Here is a 19,137-nt window from a genome sequence, read left to right as displayed (position 1 = left end):
TTATTTTTGAGTTTTGATAAAGCAACATATTTTGTAGCAAAACATAAACTGTCTACATACAGTTGCTATTTGAGAAGAAGACAAATTCTGTTCATTGCATATATAGCTAATAATGCAGCAGTTTTCACAATGGAAATATTTTGCAATTGGATATTGTGCACCTAAATAAGCACTTGCACAATTATATTTAAAGGAGTGAAACTTATTTTGTAACAGTGCCTTCATGGGTGGAGTGCACGTTGGTGAGAGTAGTTTTCCAGTCTGACCTGCAAGTGTGTGTGCTATGAATAAGTTGCACTTTGAGTATCATGCTGACTTTAGTTTAGTCAAACATGATTTTTCCATTCATTGAAAGTTACCCCAGCACATCTCCAAGTTAACTTTTCATAGATGACGTTAGGTAATGAGCCCGGGATATAAATGTAGTTATTTTCCTTCATGAGGTTACATTTGCTCCTTCCATCTCAATTGGAAATTCCCTGTTGTTGCTTCATAATAATCTTTTATTGTCACAAGTAAGCATACATTAACACTGCACTGAAGTTGCTGTGAAAAGCCCCTAGTCGCCACATTCTGGTGCCTGTTCGGGTACACAGAGGGAGAATTCAGAGTATCCAAATTACCTAACAGCACATCTTTCGGGACCTGTGGGAGGAAACCAGAGGAAACCCATGCAGACACTGGGAGAACGTGCAGACTCCGCACAGACAGTGACCCAAGCCGGGAATCGAGTCTGGGACCCTGGAGCTGTGAAGCAATAGTGACACTTAACCACTGTTCAACTGTGCTGACGGATACGTCCACGGGGTGTGTTTATATTGCAGCCAGACATCCATATACATCATAACACTAATTATCCTTTCTTCCAAAAGGTCGGAACTTAATGTGGTGTTTTTTCTTTTATTATGTTTTCTGCGGGTGTGATCAAGTTATATTGCTTCTGCTTGAGAAAAGAAATGCATTAAACTGTGAGCTGCTTGGTGTCCACCTAGTGGTGCTGGAGAATATCTGTGGGTGAAACTGCAGCAACGTGTGTTGGCACACCCTGTGGGAATGCCTGATACCCAGGAATTGGGATCTATCGTTCCTTTTCCACACATTTGAGATATATGTGCTGACATGCTGGGCAGCAGGTTTGTTCCTGAGGAAAAACCTATTTATAATAGAATGAAGTTTTGAAAGTATACAAGGTCTAGCTACAATTAACCTGGTGTATATACATCTCAAAATATAGTCCCAGATTTTGGAGCAAAACTGTCAGCATTCTGTTGTTCGCAAATTATTATTGAGTATATGCTTCTTCAGAGGGTGTACTGTTGAGGTATCCCAGAGTTCCATCTGTAAGTAATCAATGAATTGATTAACAATGTACTAATTTACACAATTACTATTAAACAACTTTAACGGCCCTGGAAAAAGTAATGTTCTATTTGTGGAATGCCAAATTGTTTCATTGTGATAAATTCCAAATACTTTGAAAATTTTCAAAACTTTGTGTACAATATATATATTTTTTAACCTTAACCCAATTATATCATTTATTTTGCAATCTTAAAATTTAAATTCAAACTGAAGAGACTTGGTGCTGTTAACCTTTCTGACTTGCAGGCTGAGGCAGCATTGAAGTACATTCACTAACAACAAAGTCAGGATTTACGTGTCGCTCCGCATATGCGGACTCCAAAAGTGGGACAGAGGGCAAATGCCATTTGCCAGTGCAAAATCTGGGCCGTATTTTGTAATTTATTGGGTTAATTGTAGCTTGAAAAGACTGCTATATATTTTCAAAACTTCATTTTATAATAGTTATATTCTGCCAAAGGGATGTAGAGATATCAATCAGATCTCTGGTAATCTGTATATGACCAGATATTTTGCAGTTTGTTTGTGATTTAAAAAAATATATTCACGTTTTAATGTTTCTTTAGGTATATGTACCATCTCTTAACAAAGAACACAACTGTGACAGATAGTAATCGTAACCTGCTGGTGGAGACCATTCGTTCTATCACAGAGATCCTTATTTGGGGAGATCAAAATGACAGCTCTGTTTTTGAGTAAGTCTTGATTATGTTCATGGTTTTTTGTTCGGGTGAAATGATCGTGAAGCAAGGTCTTTACACATCCATTTAATCCATGGACAAATATATTGTGTGTGGCTTTGATGTGAGAATTTAGAAGCAAATTATTGCTTAAATAGAAACCTAGGAAATAGGAGCAGGGGTAAGCCATTCGGCCCTTTGAGCCTGCTCTGCCATTCATTATGATCATGGCTGATATTAACCTGTCTTCCCCCAATATCCTTTGATCCCTTTAGCCCCAAGAGCTATATCTAACTCAATTTTGAAAACATACAATATTTTGGCCTCAACTGCTTTCTGTGGTAGAGAATTCCACAGGCTTACTACTCTCTGGGTGAAGAAATTTCTCCTTATTTCAGTCCTAAATGGTTTACCCTGTACCCTTAGACTGTGACCCCTGGTTCTGGCCTCCCCTGCCACTGGGAATGTCCCTCCTGCATCTACTTTGTCTTGTCCTGTTGGAATTTTATAGATTTCAATGAGATCCCCCCCCCCCCTCTCTAAACCCCAGCAAATTTAATCCTAACCAACTCAAACTTTCCTGACATAACAGTCCTGCAGTCCCATTTGCAGCCTTCATCGTCTGCTCGACCTGCATGCTTACTTTCAGGGATTGATGTACAAGGACACCCAGGTCCGTTTGTATGTCACCATTTCCCAATCCGCACATCACATTTCCCAATCTATCACCATTTAAATAAAACTCTGCCAATCTGTTTCTCTGGCAAAAATGGATAACCTCACATATGTCCACATTATACTGCATCTACCATATATTTTCCCTGATGTGGAGATGCCGGCGTTGGACTGGGGTGAGCAAAGTAAGAAGTCTTACAACACCAGGTTAAAGTCCAACAGGTTTGTTTTAAACACGAGCTTTCGGAGCACTGCTCCTTCCTCAGGTGATTGACTGCTCCTGAGGAAGGAGTAATGCTCCGAAAGCTCGTGTTTAAAACAAACCAGTTGGACTTTAACCTGGTGTTGTAAGACTTTTTAATATATTTTCCCACTCGCTCAACTAGTCTGAATCACGCTGAAGTATCTCTGCATCCTCCTCACAGCACACTCTCCCACCCAGCTTTTGTGTTATCTGCAAATTTTGAGATATTACATTTAGTTCTCTCATCTAAATCATTATGGGTGGCACAGTGGGTAGCACTGTTGCTTCTCTGCTCCAGGGTCCCAGGTTTGATTCACGGCTTGGGTCACTGTCTGTGCGGAGTCTGCACGTTCTCCCTGTGTCTGCGTGCATTTCCTCCGCGTGCTCATGTTTCCTCCCACAAGTCCAGAAAGACGTGCTCGTTAGGTGAATTGGACATTCTGAATTCACCCTCTGTACCTGAGCAGGCGCCAGAGTGTGGCGACAAGGGGATTTCACAGTAACTTCATTGCAGTGTTAATGTAAGCCTACTTGTGATTATTATTATAAAATATATTATTGTGAATAGCTGGGGCCCGAGCACTGATCCCATGTTACCTCACTAGTAACCTCCTGCCATTCGGAAAAGGACCTGTTTATTCCTACCCTCCGTTTCCTGTCTGCCAACCAGTTTTCTGTCCATCTCAATTACCTCCAGTCCCATGCAATTTAATTTGATACGCTAATCTCGTGTGTGGGACCTTGTCAAAAGCCTTCTGAAAATCCAAATACACCACATCCACTGGGTCCCTCTCATCAACTCTACTAGTTACATCCTTGAAGAATTGTCAAGTATGATTTCCCTTTCATAAATCCATGCTGCCTCCCTCCAAACCTGCCATTGTTTAGTATGAGATTTTGGGATCTAGTTGAGGTGTGATTTCCTCCCAAGTTACCAGGTAGGCAGCATGTTTACTTGGCGTCAATGCTGTGTGCATTGGAGTCTGCAAAAGCACCTCTGTTTTAGATTTTCCTTTTGATTCCCTTAAATGGCAAGACTAGACTCCCCTACATGAGATTTGTGGGCACAAACTTGTATCCTATCTTGACAAGGACCAGCATGTTGTCATAATGCTGGCTGTTACCCTGTGGTATACCCTGCGAATCATGTCTGTTGATTCATGCTGGTTACTTTCTGAATTCAAGTGCGTTGTGCATTTTAACGACTGATAATCAAGCTTTCATTAATATTTAGTCTGGTTTTATTGAACAACTTGGTGAAATTTTATTTATTCGTGGGATGTGAGCTTCGCTGGCATTTATTTTTAATTTTTATTTTTTTTTATTTTTGTTTTTTAAATTTAGAGTACCCAATTATTTTTTTCCCAGTTAAGGGGGAATTTAGCGTGGCCAATCCACCTAGCCTGCGCATCTTTTAGGTTGTGGGGTGAAACCCACACAGACATTGGGAGAATGTGCAAACTATTCACGGACATTGACCGAGGGCCGTGATTCGAACCCGGGTCCTCAGCACCATAGTCCCAGTGCTAACCACTGCGCCACAACGCCCTCTTCACTGACATTTATTTGTCATCCTTAACTTCCCCTTGAGCTGAGTGCCTTGCTTGGCCATTTCAGAGGGTATTTAAGAATCAATCGCATTGCTGTGGATCTGGAGTCACATGTAGGCCAGAGCAGGATAAGATAAGGGCGACACATTTCCTTCCCTAAAGGACATTAATGAACCAGATGGGTTTTTACGACATTCGACAATGGTTTCATGTCATCACTAGGCTTTTTTAATTCGAGATTTTAAAAATTGGATTCAAATTTCACCATCTGTCGTGGTTCAATATTAACCCGGGTCTCCTGCACTGTAAATTCTATGATTCTATGAGGTGATAGTGACTGCCTTTGATATCAAGGCAGCATTTGACTGAGTGTGATGTCAATGAGTCCTAGTAAAACTTGTCGCTGGGAATCGGGTGAAAAACCCGAGTTATACCTAGCACTAAGGAATCTGGCTCTGGTTGTTCGAGGTCGGCCATCTCTACTCCAGGGCATTGTTGCAGGCGTTCTCAACGTAGTGTTCTAGATCTACACATTTTCAGCTGCTTCACCATAAGGTTAGAAGTGAGGATGTTTGCTGGTGAATGTAGAGTATTCAGTTCCTTTCTCAATTGCTCATTTGCTGAAGTGGTCATGCTTGCATGCAGTAAGACCAGGACAACATTCAGGCTTGGGCTGATGAGTAGCAAGTAACATTCGCACCATAAGTGTGCCAAGCAATGATAGTAGTCAACAGGAAAAATAATTACCACCTACCCTTGACGGTAAATGGCATTACCAACTTTGAATCCATACTAACATCATCTTCAGAGCCATTACTAACCACAAAACAAATCCAACACATCAACGTTGCAAGAGGAAGTCAGATGCTGCGTTTTCTGTGGTGAACAATTCTCTTTATTGCTCCACAATGCCTTTCCAGCACCGAAAAGGTGTAAATCAGGATTTGATTTGATTTAGATTTATTGTCACATGTACCGAGGTACAGTGAAAAGTATTGTTCTGCACACAGTCCAGGCAGATCATACCATACATGAGAAACATAGGACATACACACAGTCCAGGCAGATCATACCATACATGAGAAACATAGGACATACAATAAATATACAATGTAAATACATAGGTACAGACATCGGGTGAAGCATACAGGAGTGTAGTACCACTCCGTAGAGATGATGTGTGGAGAGATCTGACCAGCCCATAAGAGGATCATTCAGGGGTCTGGTAGCAGCGAGGAAGAAGCTGTTCTTGAATCTGTGCGTGTTCTCAGACTTTGTATCTCCTGCCTGATGGAAACAGAGAATTACCCGGGTGGGAGAGGTCTTTTGACTGTGCTGCCCGCTTTCCCAAGGCAGCGGGAGGTGTAGACAAAGTCAATGGATGGGAGGCGGGTTCACATGATGGACTGGGCTGTGTTCACGACTCTCTATAGTTTCTTATGGTCTTGGGCTGAGCAGTTGCCATAGCAAGCTGTGATGCAGGCAGATAGGATGCTTTCTATGGTGTATCTGTAAAAATTGGTTAGTCAATGTGGACAAGCCGAATTTCCTTAGTTTCCTGAGGAAGCTGTTGTGCTTTTTTGGTCGGGGCGTCGATGTGTGTGGACCAGGACAGATTGTTGGTGATGTTTACACCTGGGAATTAGAAGCTGTCGACCATCTCCATCTCGGCACCATTGATGCTGACACGGGTGTGTACAGGACTTTCCTTCCTGAAGTCAATGACCAGCTCCTTAGTTTTGCTTACATTGAGGGAGAGATTGTTGTCATTACACCACTCCACTAGGCTCTCTATCTCCCTCCTGTACTTTGGAGTGTAATGAAATACTCTGCACTTGCCTGGAGTACAGCTCCAACAACACTTGAAGTTTGACTCCATCCAGGACAAAGCTGCTCACTCGACTGGCACCCAGCCCACCACCTTAAACATCACTCCCTCCACCATCGATGCACAGTCAGTGGCAGCAGTGTGCATGATCTACAAAATATGCTGCCACAACTCATTAAGACCCCTTCAATATCACCGTCCAATTCCGTGACCTCTGGGGCAAGGGCAACAGATGCCTAGGTACACCACAAACAGCAAGTTCCTCGCCAAGTCACACGCCACAATGATTTGGAAAAATTTTGCTGATCCATCACGATCGCAGGGTCAAAATCCTGGAACTCTTTCCATAACAGCAATTCTAGAAGGTGGCTCACCAATATCTTTGCAAGGGGAGTTTTTGTTCGGTAATGAATGCTGACCCTGTCGGTGATATCCACATCCATGAATGATTGGGGAGGGTGATGTGGAAAGCTGCTCATTATAGAGGTAGTTTTTGTATGCAAACTAGAACAACATCTGTTCACAAACACCCACCCCTCCTGTAATGGACATTAATACGTGCATAGGGTTATCAGGGATAGAATCCCTACAGTGCAGCAGGAGGGCATTCGACCCATCAAGTCTGCACCGATCCTCCGAAAGAGCACCCTAACTAGGCCCAATCCCCCACCCTAACCCTGTAACCCCACCTAACCTTTGGACACCGAGGGCAATTTAGCATGACCAATCCACCTGACCTGTCACATGGACAGTGCAACTTTAACAAAGATAATATTTTGTGCTGATAACACTCCCTTAGTATAGGGACTTCATATTTGTTTCCCCCAAATGGATAGCAATTTAATCCTGTGCAGGTTAACAGAGTTCATTGGCTTATATTCATTCATCAACAAGATCAGCTTCCATTTATATATGCTGATGTCTTTAATGGAGAGTAGTATCCTTACTTGGTTGATTTAGGCATAATTAGATGTCAAACCAGAGAAGGTGATATTAGGGGGTCAAAGAGATGGATTTTATAGGGATGGTGGGGGTTTCCAGAGTGTGAGTCCTTTGTGATTGAAGGCATTACTGTCAAATGCATTGCCTAGGAGGCAGGGGATGAACAACAGGTCAGAGGTGGAGGAATGAAGAGCTGAAGCTGAGGTCTTGAAGAATTGGAGAAAGTTTTTGAACTAGGGTAGGATTTAAATAAGATTTTTTACTGAATTTGATGTGTTGAGTGAATCATTGTAGTCGAGTGAGACTTTATGTTGGCTTGCAGAGTGTTGGATGATCTGAGTTGGAGAAGTAGAGCTGTGTGTCTTCAATGTACCCATAGAAAATTATCCACATGACTCCAGAAGTAGGGGTCACAATCTGACTTTGCAGGTAGACCATTTAGGATTGAGATAAGGGAAAATGTCTTCACCCAGAGAGCCGTGAGCCTTGAAATTAACGACTACACAAAGCAGTTGAGTCAAACTATTGTAAGTTTTCAAGAAGGAGTTAGACACAGCTCTTGGGACTAAATGGGTCAAGGGATATGGGGGGAAAGGGGGAATAGGTTGTTGAGTTGGATGACCAGCCATGATCACAATGAAGAGTGGAGCAGGCTCAAAGGGCCAGACATAACTGAATGGTTGCATGGTCTCCATCTTGGTGTCAGCAGTTCGTGGACTTGTGATGTTGTTGGAGGTGAGATGAGAGTGACGGAAGGGCTGTGGGTGTTAAAGGTTATGGTTGGTTATGGAGTAAAGCTCTCCATGATAGTCCTGGAATGATTCACCTGAGGAAGGAGCAGTGCTCCAAAAGCTCGTGTTTGAAACAAACCTGTTGGACTTTAACCTGGTGTAAGACTTCTTACTGTGCTCACCCCAGACCAACGCCGGCATCTCCACATCATGATAGTCCTGGGATGGTAGGTGTGGACTTGTATTGACAACTTATCACTGTGTGAAATAGCTGATTACATTGTATGTGAATGCTAATGAAAACACATTTTGTTTCAGCTTTTTCTTGGAAAAAAATATGTTTGTCTTCTTCTTAAATATCTTGCGCCAGAAATCCGGACGCTATGTTTGTGTACAGTTGCTTCAGACCATCAATATCCTGTTTGAAAATATTAGCCATGAAACCTCTTTGTGTAAGTATATATTCTTTAGTCATTTTTAGAAATTAAATTTGTTACATCTGTCTTTTTGTTTCCTCTCTGAAGCTGTGGGTACCTAGAATGAATACTAGATGTAAACTAAATTGTTATTGAGACTCTTTTTTTTTTTCTCATTGCATTTAAAAACTTAGAAGAGAAGGACAATTCGTTTTGTTTTGCTTATGAACCTCTTATATGACTCCGAATCTTGTTCTTGTGTAGCTTGACTTGACAGCATCCTCACTTTCTCAGCAGGAGCTCCTTATATTTGATATTGATTCTTTATACATCACTCTTTGATTTTGGTGATGCTAGTCAGAATGTGGTCATACTTTTACCTAGATGGAGTTCCCTTTTGGAGGGTCGGTACAGACTCAATGGGCCGAATGGTCTCCTCCTGCACTGTAGGAATTCTATAGATTCTACCCATCTCTGATGTCTTGATATTGGTCTGTGTCTGGCTAAGTTTCTGCCTCTTTCTGTGCTCTTTTTCTTTCATTTCGAGAAGTAGTGGAGGGTGTTGTTCGAACATAGAACATACAGTGCAGAAGGAGGCCATTCGGCCCATCGAGTCTGCACCGACCCACTTAAGCCCGTAATCCCAATAACCCCATCTAACCTTATTTTGGACACTAATGGCAATTTATCATGTCCAAACCACCTAAAATGGTTTTGGACTGTGGGAGGAAACCGGAGCACCCGGAGGAAACCCACGCAGACACGGGGAGAATGTGCAGACTCCGCACAGACAGTGACCCAGTGGGGAATTGAACCTGGGACCCTGGCGCTGTGAAGCCACAGTGCTATCCACTTGTGCTACCGTGCTGCCCCGTTGTGGTAGAGAAAGAAATCACCAATGGCTACAGGCTGTTTTCGGAGTGGCACATGGAGAAAATATAGCCCTCAGAGTGGCTGTATTCCCCTCACCCAACCACGTGGTGTTTCTCAAACCCCTTGCTTCCGAATGGTTCCTTATTCCTTCACCATACACACACCCCTTCCACCAAACATTTGCCACTACCACCGACCCTATCTCTTCCCTTTTGAATACTCAATGCCCGTATCGTTTTCTTCTGAAGCCCCTGCCCACTCTCTTACTGAGACCCCCTCATCCTCAAACCGAGGAGTTTCTTCTTCTCGGCTGTTTTACACCAATGAGGGTGTTCTTATGTTAAAATAAATTAGTACGAAGAAATAAACTGTCCGTTTCTGTATTTTTCACCGGCGTCTTCCTTCTGCATCATATTTTAGAATTTAGAACCTGTTTCATGACATGATTCGCCCTGATCTCTCTTAAATCATAGGTGAGATAATTAGTTGGATTCAAAATTCATTTTTTTTTCGGTTAAAGCAACAGTAAATGAAGAAAGCACATTTTCTTAAAGAGAAAATGCTGGAAATACTCCGCTGTCTGGGCAGCATTTGCAGTGGAAGAAACGGTTAAAGTTTCAGATCTTTATCAGAACCCATTTTCTCTTGTCTTTCTCTTTGCCTTCATTCTTTCTCTCTGCCTGTCTCTCTCTCTCTCTCTCTCTCTCGCTCTCTCTCTCGCTCTCTCTCTCGCTCTCTCTCTCGCTCTCTCTCTCTCGCTCTCCTCTCTCGCTCTCTCTCTCTCGCTCTCTCTCTCGCTCTCTCTCTCGCTCTCTCTCTCGCTCTCTCGCTCTCTCTCTCGCTCTCTCGCTCTCTCGCTCTCTCGCTCTCTCGCTCTCTCGCTCTCTCGCTCTCTCGCTCTCTCGCTCTCATCGCTCTCTCGCTCTCTCGCTCTCTCGCTCTCTCGCTCTCTCGCTCTCTCTCTCTCGCTCTCTCCTCTCTCGCTCTCTCTCTCGCTCTCTCGCTCTCTCGCTCTCTCGCTCTCTCGCTCTCTCGCTCTCTCGCTCTCTCGCTCTCTCTCTCGCTCTCTCTCAAAACAGGGGGAATATTTTTTTAATATTTTCGTATTTTCCAATTAAGGGGCAATTTAGCCAATCCACCTACCCTGCACATCTTTGGGTTGTGGGGGCGAAACTCATGCAAACACTGGGAGTGTGCAAACCTCGCACGGATAGTGACGCAGAGCTGGGATTGAACCTGGGACCGTGGTGCCATCAGGCAGTAATGCTAACCACTGCGCCACTGTGCTGCCACCACCCCCTTCCAGTGCCGGGCATGCCCAGAACATATGGGCATGATTCGCTGGACTCCCCGAACACCTGGTGCACCTGTCTTCACTCCCAAAGAACCTGCTCATCCGAGTCACAGACATATGGGCCCGATGCAGCACCTTAAATTGGATGAGGCTAAGCCTCGCATATGAAGAGGAAGAGTTGACCCTCTCCAAGATATCCGCCCAAGTCCCATCCTCTATCTGCTCCCCTAGTTCCCCCTCCCATTTAGCCTTCAGCTCCTCCACTGACGACTCCTCCACCTCCTGCATTACCGTATAAATGTCAGACACCTTCCCCTCTCCGACCCACACCCCCAAAAGCACTCTGTCCATCGCCCCCCGCGAGGGCAGCAAAGGAAATTCCTCCACCTGTCGCCTAGCAAACGCCTTTACCTGCAAGTATCTGAAAATGTTCCCTTGGGGGAGCCCAAATTTATCTTCCAGTTCCCCCAGGCCCGCAAACCTCCCGCCAATAAACAGGTCCCTCAATTTACTGATGCCCATCCTTTGCCACCCCCTAAATCCCCCATCAGTGTTCCCCGGGATGAACCGGTGATTTCCACCTAATGGAGCCTCCATCGAGACCCCTGTTTCCCCCCTATGCCGTCTCCACTGTCCCCAGATTCTTAGGGTTGCCGCCACCACCGTGCTCGTGGTATACCTCCTTGGGAGAGAGCGGCAACGGCGCTGTTACCAGGGCACCTAGGCTCATACCTCTACAAGACGCCATCTCCATTCTTTACCACGACCCCCCCCCCCCAAAATCACCCATTTACGCACCATTGACACATTGGCCGCCCAATAGTACCTCAAAAGGTTGGGCAGCGCCAGCCCACCTCTATCCCTCCCTCGCTCCAGGAAAACCCTCTTCACTCTCTGAGTCCCATGTGCCCACACATAGCTCAAAATACTGCTAGTCACCCTCCTAAAGAAAGCCCTGGGGATGAAGATGGGCAGGCACTGAAAGAGGAACAAGAACCTCGGAAGCACCGTCATTTTGACGGACTGCACCCTCCCCGACGACAATGGCAGTATGTCCCACCTCTTGAACTCCTCCTCCATCTGATCCACAAGCCTGGTGAAATTATGCTTGTGAAGAGTCCCCCCGTCCCTGGCCACCTGCACCCCCAGGTACCTATAAAGCTCCCCTGCCCTCCTAAGCGGGAGCCTACCAATTCCCTCCTGCTGGTCCCCAGGGTGCACCACAAACACCTCACACTTGCCTAGATTTAGTTTATAGCCTGAAAAGGTCCCAAACTCAACGAACAGCTCCATCACCCCCGGCATCCCTCCCACCGGGTCTGCCACATACAGTAGCAGGTCATTGGCATACAACGACACCCTATGTTCCTCCCCACCCTGCACCAAACCCCTCCACCTCCCTGAATCCCTCAACGCCATCACCAACGGCTCGATTGCCAATGCAAACAACAGGGGGGACAGGGGGCAATCCTGCCTGGTCCCTCGGTAAAGCCGGAAGTACTCCAACCTCCTCCCTTCGTGGCCACACACTCCATCGGGGCCTCGTATAGCAGCCTCACCCATCTAATAAACCCTTCACCAAATCCAAACCTCCCCAACACCTCCCATACGTACCCCCACTCCACTCTATCGAAGACGTTCTCCGCATCCAGCGCCACCACTATCTCAGCCTCCCCCTCAATCGCCGGCATCATGATGACATTCAACAACCTCTGCACACTCGTGTTCAGCTGCCTTCCCTTAACAAAACCTGTCTGGTCCTCGTGTACAGCCCCTGGCACACAGTCCTCTATCCTGGTGGCCAGGATCTTTGCCAGCACCTTGGCATCTACATAAAGGAGAGATATGGGCCTGTATGAACCACACTGCTGGGGGTCCTTGTCCCTCTTTAAGATTAAAGAAATCAGCGTCCGCGACATCGTCGGGGACAAAGTCCCCCCTTCCCACGCCTCATTAAGTATCCGCACCAGCAAGGGGCCCACTAGGTCCACAAACTTTTTATAAAATTCCACCGGGAACCCATCCGGCGCCTTCCCTGACTGCATCTGCCCGATCCCCTTAACCAGCTCCTCCAGCTCAATTGGCGCCCCCAACCCCTCCACCTGCTCCTCCTGCACCTTCGGGAAAGATAGCCCGTCGAGAAAACTCTCCATTCCCCTCCTCTTCCCCCGTTGGCTCCGACCGGTACAGTTCCCCGTAAAAGTCCTTGAAGACCTCATTGACCTCTACCCCCTTCCGCACCACATTCCCACTCTTATCTCTCACTCCAGCAATTTCCCTAGCCGCATCCCGCTTGCAGAGCTGATGAGCCAGCATCCTACTCGCCTTTTCACCATGTTCATACACTGCCTTGTGCCTTCCTCCACTGTGCCTCCGCCTTTCTAGTGGTCAAAAAATCAAATTTAACCTGCAGGCTGCGCCTCTCCCCCAACAGTCCCTCCTCTGGTGCCTCCGCGTACCTCCTATCTACCTCCAGCATCTTCCCCACCAGTCTATCCCTCTCGCTCCTCTCCTTGTGTGCCTGGATATCAGCTCCCCACGAATCACTGCCTTTAGGGCTTCCCAGACCATCCGCACCTGAACCTCCTCCGTATCATTCACCTCGAGGTACCCCTCAATACTTGCCCGGACCCTCCTGCACACCTCCTCCTCCGCCAACAACCCCACATCCAACCACCACAGCGGGCGCTGGTCCCACACCTCCCCCATCTCCAACTCCATCCAATCCGGAGCGTGGTCGGAGATTGCAATGGCCGAATATTCGGCTCCTCCACTCTCGGAATCAGTCCCCTACTCACCACGAAGAAGTCTATCCGAGAATAAACCCTATGTACAAGGGAGAAGAAAGAGTAGTCCCGTGCCCTCGGCCCCACAAACCTCCATGGGTCCACCCCTCCCATCTGGTCCGTGAACCCCCCCAGCACCTTGGCCGCTGCCGGCCTCCTACCCGTCCTTGAACTGGACCGATCCAGTGAAGGATCCAACACCGTATTGAAGCCCCCCCCCCCCCCCCCCCCCCAGACCTCCCACCTCTAGATCCGGGACACGTCCCAGCATACGCCTCATAAAGCCCGCATCATCCCAATTTGGTACCACCTTCTCTCCCTGTAGCCTGCCTCTTACCATAACAAACCTAACCCCCTTATCCGCCACCACCTCAGATGCCTCAAACGACACATTTGTCCCCACCAGAATCGCCACTCCCCGGTTCTTCACATCCAACCCAGAGTGGAAAACCTGCCCCACCCACCCCTTCCTCAGACAGACCTGGTCCGCCACCTTCATGTGGGTCTCCTGAAGCATTGCCACATCTGCCTTTAGCGCCCTCAGATGAGCAAGTACCCTAGACCGCTTCACCGCCCCCCCTCTCTCTCTCTCTCTCTCTCTCTCTCTCTCTCTCTCTCTCTCTCTCTCTCTCTCTCTCTCTCTCTCTCTCTCTCTCTCTCTCTCTCTCTCTCTCTCTCTCTCTCTCTCTCTCTCTCTCTTTCTCCCCCCCCCCCCCCCCCCCCCAATAAATAACCATATAAAAATTACAAAAGTACAGGAAAAAACACAGCAACAGCAGAAACCAGCGATAAAGCATTACAACCGACCCCCCAACCCCTAGTTCGAGTCCAACGTCTCCGTCCGCACGAAGGTCCATGCCTCCTCTGGGGAATCAAAATAATAATGCCGCTCCAAATCAGTTACCCACAAGCGCGCAGGCTGCAACATTCCAAACTTTATTTTCTTCTTATAGGGCACCTCCTTCGTCCGATTAAACCCGGACTGCCGCTTAGCCACCTCCGCACTCCAATCCTGGTAGATCCGTACTACCCCATTCTCCCAATTGCTGCTCTTCACCCTCTTCGCGCAGCACAGACTCCCGATCACTGAACCGGTGGAACCTCACCAGCACCGCACGTGGGGGTTCGTTCTCCTTAGGCCTCCTGGCCAGTACCCTGTGGGCTCCCTCCAGCTCCAGGGGCAGATGGAAAGATCCTGCCCCCACTAGCGAGTTCAGCATCGTGGCCACGTAGGTAGTCAGATCCGACTCCTCCAGCCCCTTCGCAAGGCCCAAGATCCTCAGATTCTTCCGCCTCATGTGGTGATCAAGCTCCTCGAAGTGGTCTTGCCACTTCTTATGGAGTGCCTCGTGCCCCTCCACCTTACTCACGAGGACACGGCCTCCTCCTCTTGTTCAGCAGCCTGCGCCTGCAACGCCTGGATGGCAGCACCCTGGGCTGTCTGAATCTCCGAAAGCTTTTTATTTGTTTCCTGCAGAGAACTCAGTACCTCAGCCTTAAAATATGCAAAACAGCGCAGGAGAGCAGCTTGCTGCTCCTGTGCCCACAGCCTCCAATCCTCTGGTGCTCCGCCGGCTGCCATCTTGGAATCCTTCCCCCGTTTTTTCCCCCTTTCCACTCCGAGTTCGAGTCATGAAATGCGGAGGAAGTCGATCACCGCACCTTCTTCTCCCACCGGGAGACATCGAAAAAATTCCGTTTTGGGCTCTAAAAAGAGGCGAAAAGTCCGTTTGAATCGGGAGCTCCAAAATGTGCGGCTTCCTACGTCTTCGCCGCCACCGGAAGTCCCTGTTTATATTTATTAATATATTAACTTAATTTTGGAAATTGCGCGCATCGAATACTGTTCTTTCTGGAGTATAAAATGCTCCTTGGTCTGCTGCCAAGATGAGGCACACCGATTGCTTGCGCAGACATTCATGTTCCCAGAGTTCCCATTGACTAAATCTTTTCCGCTGTTAATCATTTTCACGGCAACTTCATTGTAAGCCGACTTGTGATACCAATAAAGATTATTATTGTTCTCTTTCAGATTATCTGCTGTCGAATAACCATGTAAACTCAATCATTGTGCACAAGTTTGACTTCTCTGACGAGGAAATTATGGCGTATTACATTTCCTTCTTGAAAACTCTTTCCCTTAAACTTAACAATCATACGGTGCATTTTTTCTACAATGAGGTAAGAGCCAACTGCCATGGGCAGATTTTCTGCCCATGATCAGTATGTTTGTATGTAAGGGGTGTGCGTTTTCTTGTCCTCAGTGAGCGCCCCAATTAAATAATTCCTACCACAAGCCTTTTAAGACTTTTTAACTAAAGGCTATTTATAATCTCACTATTCCCAGATTTCTAGGTGTGTAGTGTCACTCTTTTGTCTTCCATACAGACTCACAAACACACAGATTATATACAGATATAGATAAAACAATACATGGTAACTTATAATTACTTGCCTGGCCTGTAGATTCTTAGAAGAAAGTGATGCTTTTCAATTGAGGTAAAGGTCTTGTAAAGTGAAGAGTTCTGAGTAAGCTTTCAGGGTTGCTGTGGTCAAATATCCAGGAGATTGGTTCTCAGATGAACTTGAAATTGTAGCAGTTTGGGGACGTCCTGAAGGCTTGGATCTCTTACTTTCAAGATATTGCTGTTTATTACTGTCATGACCCCCTTGGAAGTCACTGGGTGCGCACCATCTGGTTCCCCTACTGGGTTGGACTCAGACGGACCTGCAGCTGTCCCGGGTCCGCCACTTAGTTCTGTACGGGGCCCACCACGGGGCTTGACCTGAAGACCTCAGGGCAAATACTACGATGATCTCTGAGCTAAGCCTTGAATAAGGCCTGTGAGGAACACAGGAGATCGTCCTGGGGCGTGCTCCCATTCTGCACGACCTCCACAACTGGCACAGGGTGGAGGGGAGTGGTGGGTGGTGGTGTGTGTGTATCTAAGATGACGATGCTGGCCTGCAGCTACGTTTGGTGGCCAGAAATCTGTGGGGACATTGAGAAGCTGGCTCAGCGTTCTGGACCATGCCAGGAGAACCAGAAGGCTGCGCCGCTGTACCCTTGGGAATGGCCGGGACGACCGTGTGGTCTCGCTTAAACATCGATGTTGCTGGTACTTTTCCGGGAGCAATGTTCCGGATTGTAGTCAATGCCCAAAGTCGGTAGAAGTCCATAAGATGCCAGAAGTACCGGGTGGATGATCCATCTCGGTCTCCTCTGGAGGTCCCCAACATCACAGATGTTGGTCTTCAGCCAATACAATTTACTCCACAAGATATCAAGAAACAGTTAAAGGCACTGGACACTACAAAGGCTATGGGCCCTGACAATATCCTGGCAATTGTACTGAAGACTTGTGCTCCAGAACTTGCCACACCCCTAGCCAAGCCGTTCCAGTACAACTACAACACTGGTATCTACCTGGCAATGTGATAAATTGCCCAGGTGTGACCTGTACACAAGAAACCCAGCCAATTACTACCCCATCAGTCTACCCTCCATCACCAGCAAACTGATGGAGGGAGTCATCAACAATACTATCAAGCGGCACTTACTCAGCAATAACTTGTTCACCAATGCTCAGTTTGGGTTCAGCTTGGTTCAAACATGGACAAAATAGCTCAATGCCAGAGGTGAGGTGGGAGTAACTGCCTTGAACATCAAGGCAGCATTTGACCGAGCCAAATAATGAGCCCTAGCTAAACTGGAATCGGGGGGGGGAGGAAACTTTCTGCTGGTTGGAATCATACCTGCCATAATGGAAGATGGTTGTGGTGGTTAGAGGTCAATCATATCGGCTCCAGGGCATCGCTGCAGGAGTTCCTCAGGGTAATGGCCTTGGAAACTCCACACCATCCAGGACAAAGCAGCCCACTTGATTGCTCCCCTTCCCACAAACATTCAAACTCTCCACCACCGCCGAACAGTGGTAGCTGTGTGTACCATCGACAAGATGCACTGCAGTAACTCACCAAGGTTTCTTAGACTGCACCTTCCAAACCTCTGACCACTACCATCTAGAAGGACAAGAGAAGCAGGCAACCACCAAAAGGGCGACAATGGAACACTTGCGGCACACGTTCATAACCCACGGCATTTCCAAAGTGCTGGCGTCTGACAATGGGGCTGCTTTTACTGTGTGGAGTTTGGGGCTTTCATGTTCGCAAACTGCATTTGCCACATGTGGACCGACCCGTACCATCCGGCCTCTAATGGGTTGGCCAAGCGGACGGTCCTGACATTCAAGTGGGAGATCTGGTTAGCAAGGTTTTTATTTTGTTACCAAACCACACCACGGGTCACGCCGGATGAGTTACTCATGGGCTGACTACTTGTTTTAGTCTGGTTATCCTGGACATCGGGGAGAAGGTCTGCTGGTTCCATGACCGATCTGCATTAGACACGAGCTGGTGCATGCCGCTCCATTGCTTCGTGCTTGGAGATGCAGTTTGCTTTTGCAGTTTTGGCACTGGTGTCACATGGATTCCGAGTGTGTTACCGCGCCAGATAGAGCTGGTCTCTTATTCCATGTCGGCTTGAGATAGAGTCTGATTGTCACGTGGATCAAATTCGCCGCCGCATCCAGGAGCTGCCAGAGCCTATTCCGGATGTCCTGGTCCCGCTTATCCCACAATGCTGCCTTGACCACCCGCCCCTCCGGCCGTCGATGTACAGCCAAAATGCCTGATGCCCACTTATCAAATTCCAATCCCAATTCAGAAATGGACATCTAGCAATAAGCAGACGCCAACTTACTTCCAACCTCAGCTACGCCGCTCACACCAATCCAGCCAAGATGCTCCGCGAGGAAACGCTGGTCTGCGGCGAGATACACGCTCCGTTGATGACTGAAAGCCGCCCTCCAGCCAAGAGGATCAGGGTCCCGCGCTACAGCTGATGGACATGGACATTTCTCTGGACTTTGGGTGTTATGACCCCCTCCAAGGTCACGGGGTGTGCACAATGTGGTTTCCCGTGACTGCCTCAGAATATGGACTTCCCTGATGAATGGAGTGGTGCCTCATCCTTAACAAGGGGAGCCTCTCCGTATATAAACCCCGACCGGGGTGTGGAGAGATTTGCTGTATGAGAAATAAACCTGTGTTAGTTTTGTATCCAACTGAGTTCCCGTCGGATTCTACACTTGCCATGATTGCTTGGATGACTTTCAACTAGTTCAATGGATTTTGGTTGAATTCTCCCTGACTGCCAATAACTTCTGCTGATAAAGCATATAGCCAAAATGGTTCCCTCATCCATGTGACTTCCACAAGTTCAGAATTCTTTTCCAAAACAATTCGTGTTATCTGTTGATCCGAATTATCCTATATTATTGTTTGGCACCTTGAGGTTCATCCAGTTTAGTTTGGATGAGGAAAACCAGCATAATACAAGGTAAGATAATAAGACCCATTAATATTTGTCTTTTGAGTTTCAATGGTTCCTTTTCTCCCTGGCTGGATTTCTATAGTTCTTTTGTTGATGAGCCATCCTTGAACAAAGGGATGTGTGAATTCCCCAGATATCTGTGAATGTCCATTATTAAGTGTTTGCTTCAAATTGAGGATTATCTAGAGTTAAAAAGGCTGAAGGTTGCATGATGTGCAGTGGCCATTTAAAAATCTGTGTCTAATTTTTAAGTGCTGGAACATGATATAACATTGAATTCTTATTTAAACATTGTGTTTTTAGCCTTGTCAGCGCACATGGAGATTAAAAGTGTCATTGAAGAAATGTGGATTTTTCTTTT

At 46.9% G+C, this 19,137-nt stretch overlaps 1 protein-coding gene across 6 annotated transcripts in view; it reads left to right on the top strand.

The window, feature by feature from the left end:
* The window catches only part of clec16a (C-type lectin domain containing 16A), a 303,082-nt gene that overhangs the window by 7,501 nt on the left and 276,444 nt on the right, over nt 1–19,137 (top strand). For all 6 annotated transcript variants that reach the window (XM_038820933.1, XM_038820930.1, XM_038820934.1 and 3 more), the window contains exons 2-4: nt 1,929–2,057; nt 8,331–8,464; nt 15,414–15,562. In XM_038820933.1, coding sequence (XP_038676861.1) covers nt 1,929–2,057; nt 8,331–8,464; nt 15,414–15,562 — 412 coding nt within the window. The remainder of the gene's footprint in view (nt 1–1,928; nt 2,058–8,330; nt 8,465–15,413; nt 15,563–19,137) is intronic.

This window comes from Scyliorhinus canicula, chromosome 15 (assembly GCF_902713615.1).
Source record: "Scyliorhinus canicula chromosome 15, sScyCan1.1, whole genome shotgun sequence".
Taxonomy (NCBI): Eukaryota; Metazoa; Chordata; class Chondrichthyes; order Carcharhiniformes; family Scyliorhinidae; genus Scyliorhinus; species Scyliorhinus canicula.
This window is presented reverse-complemented; position numbering and strand designations above follow the sequence as displayed.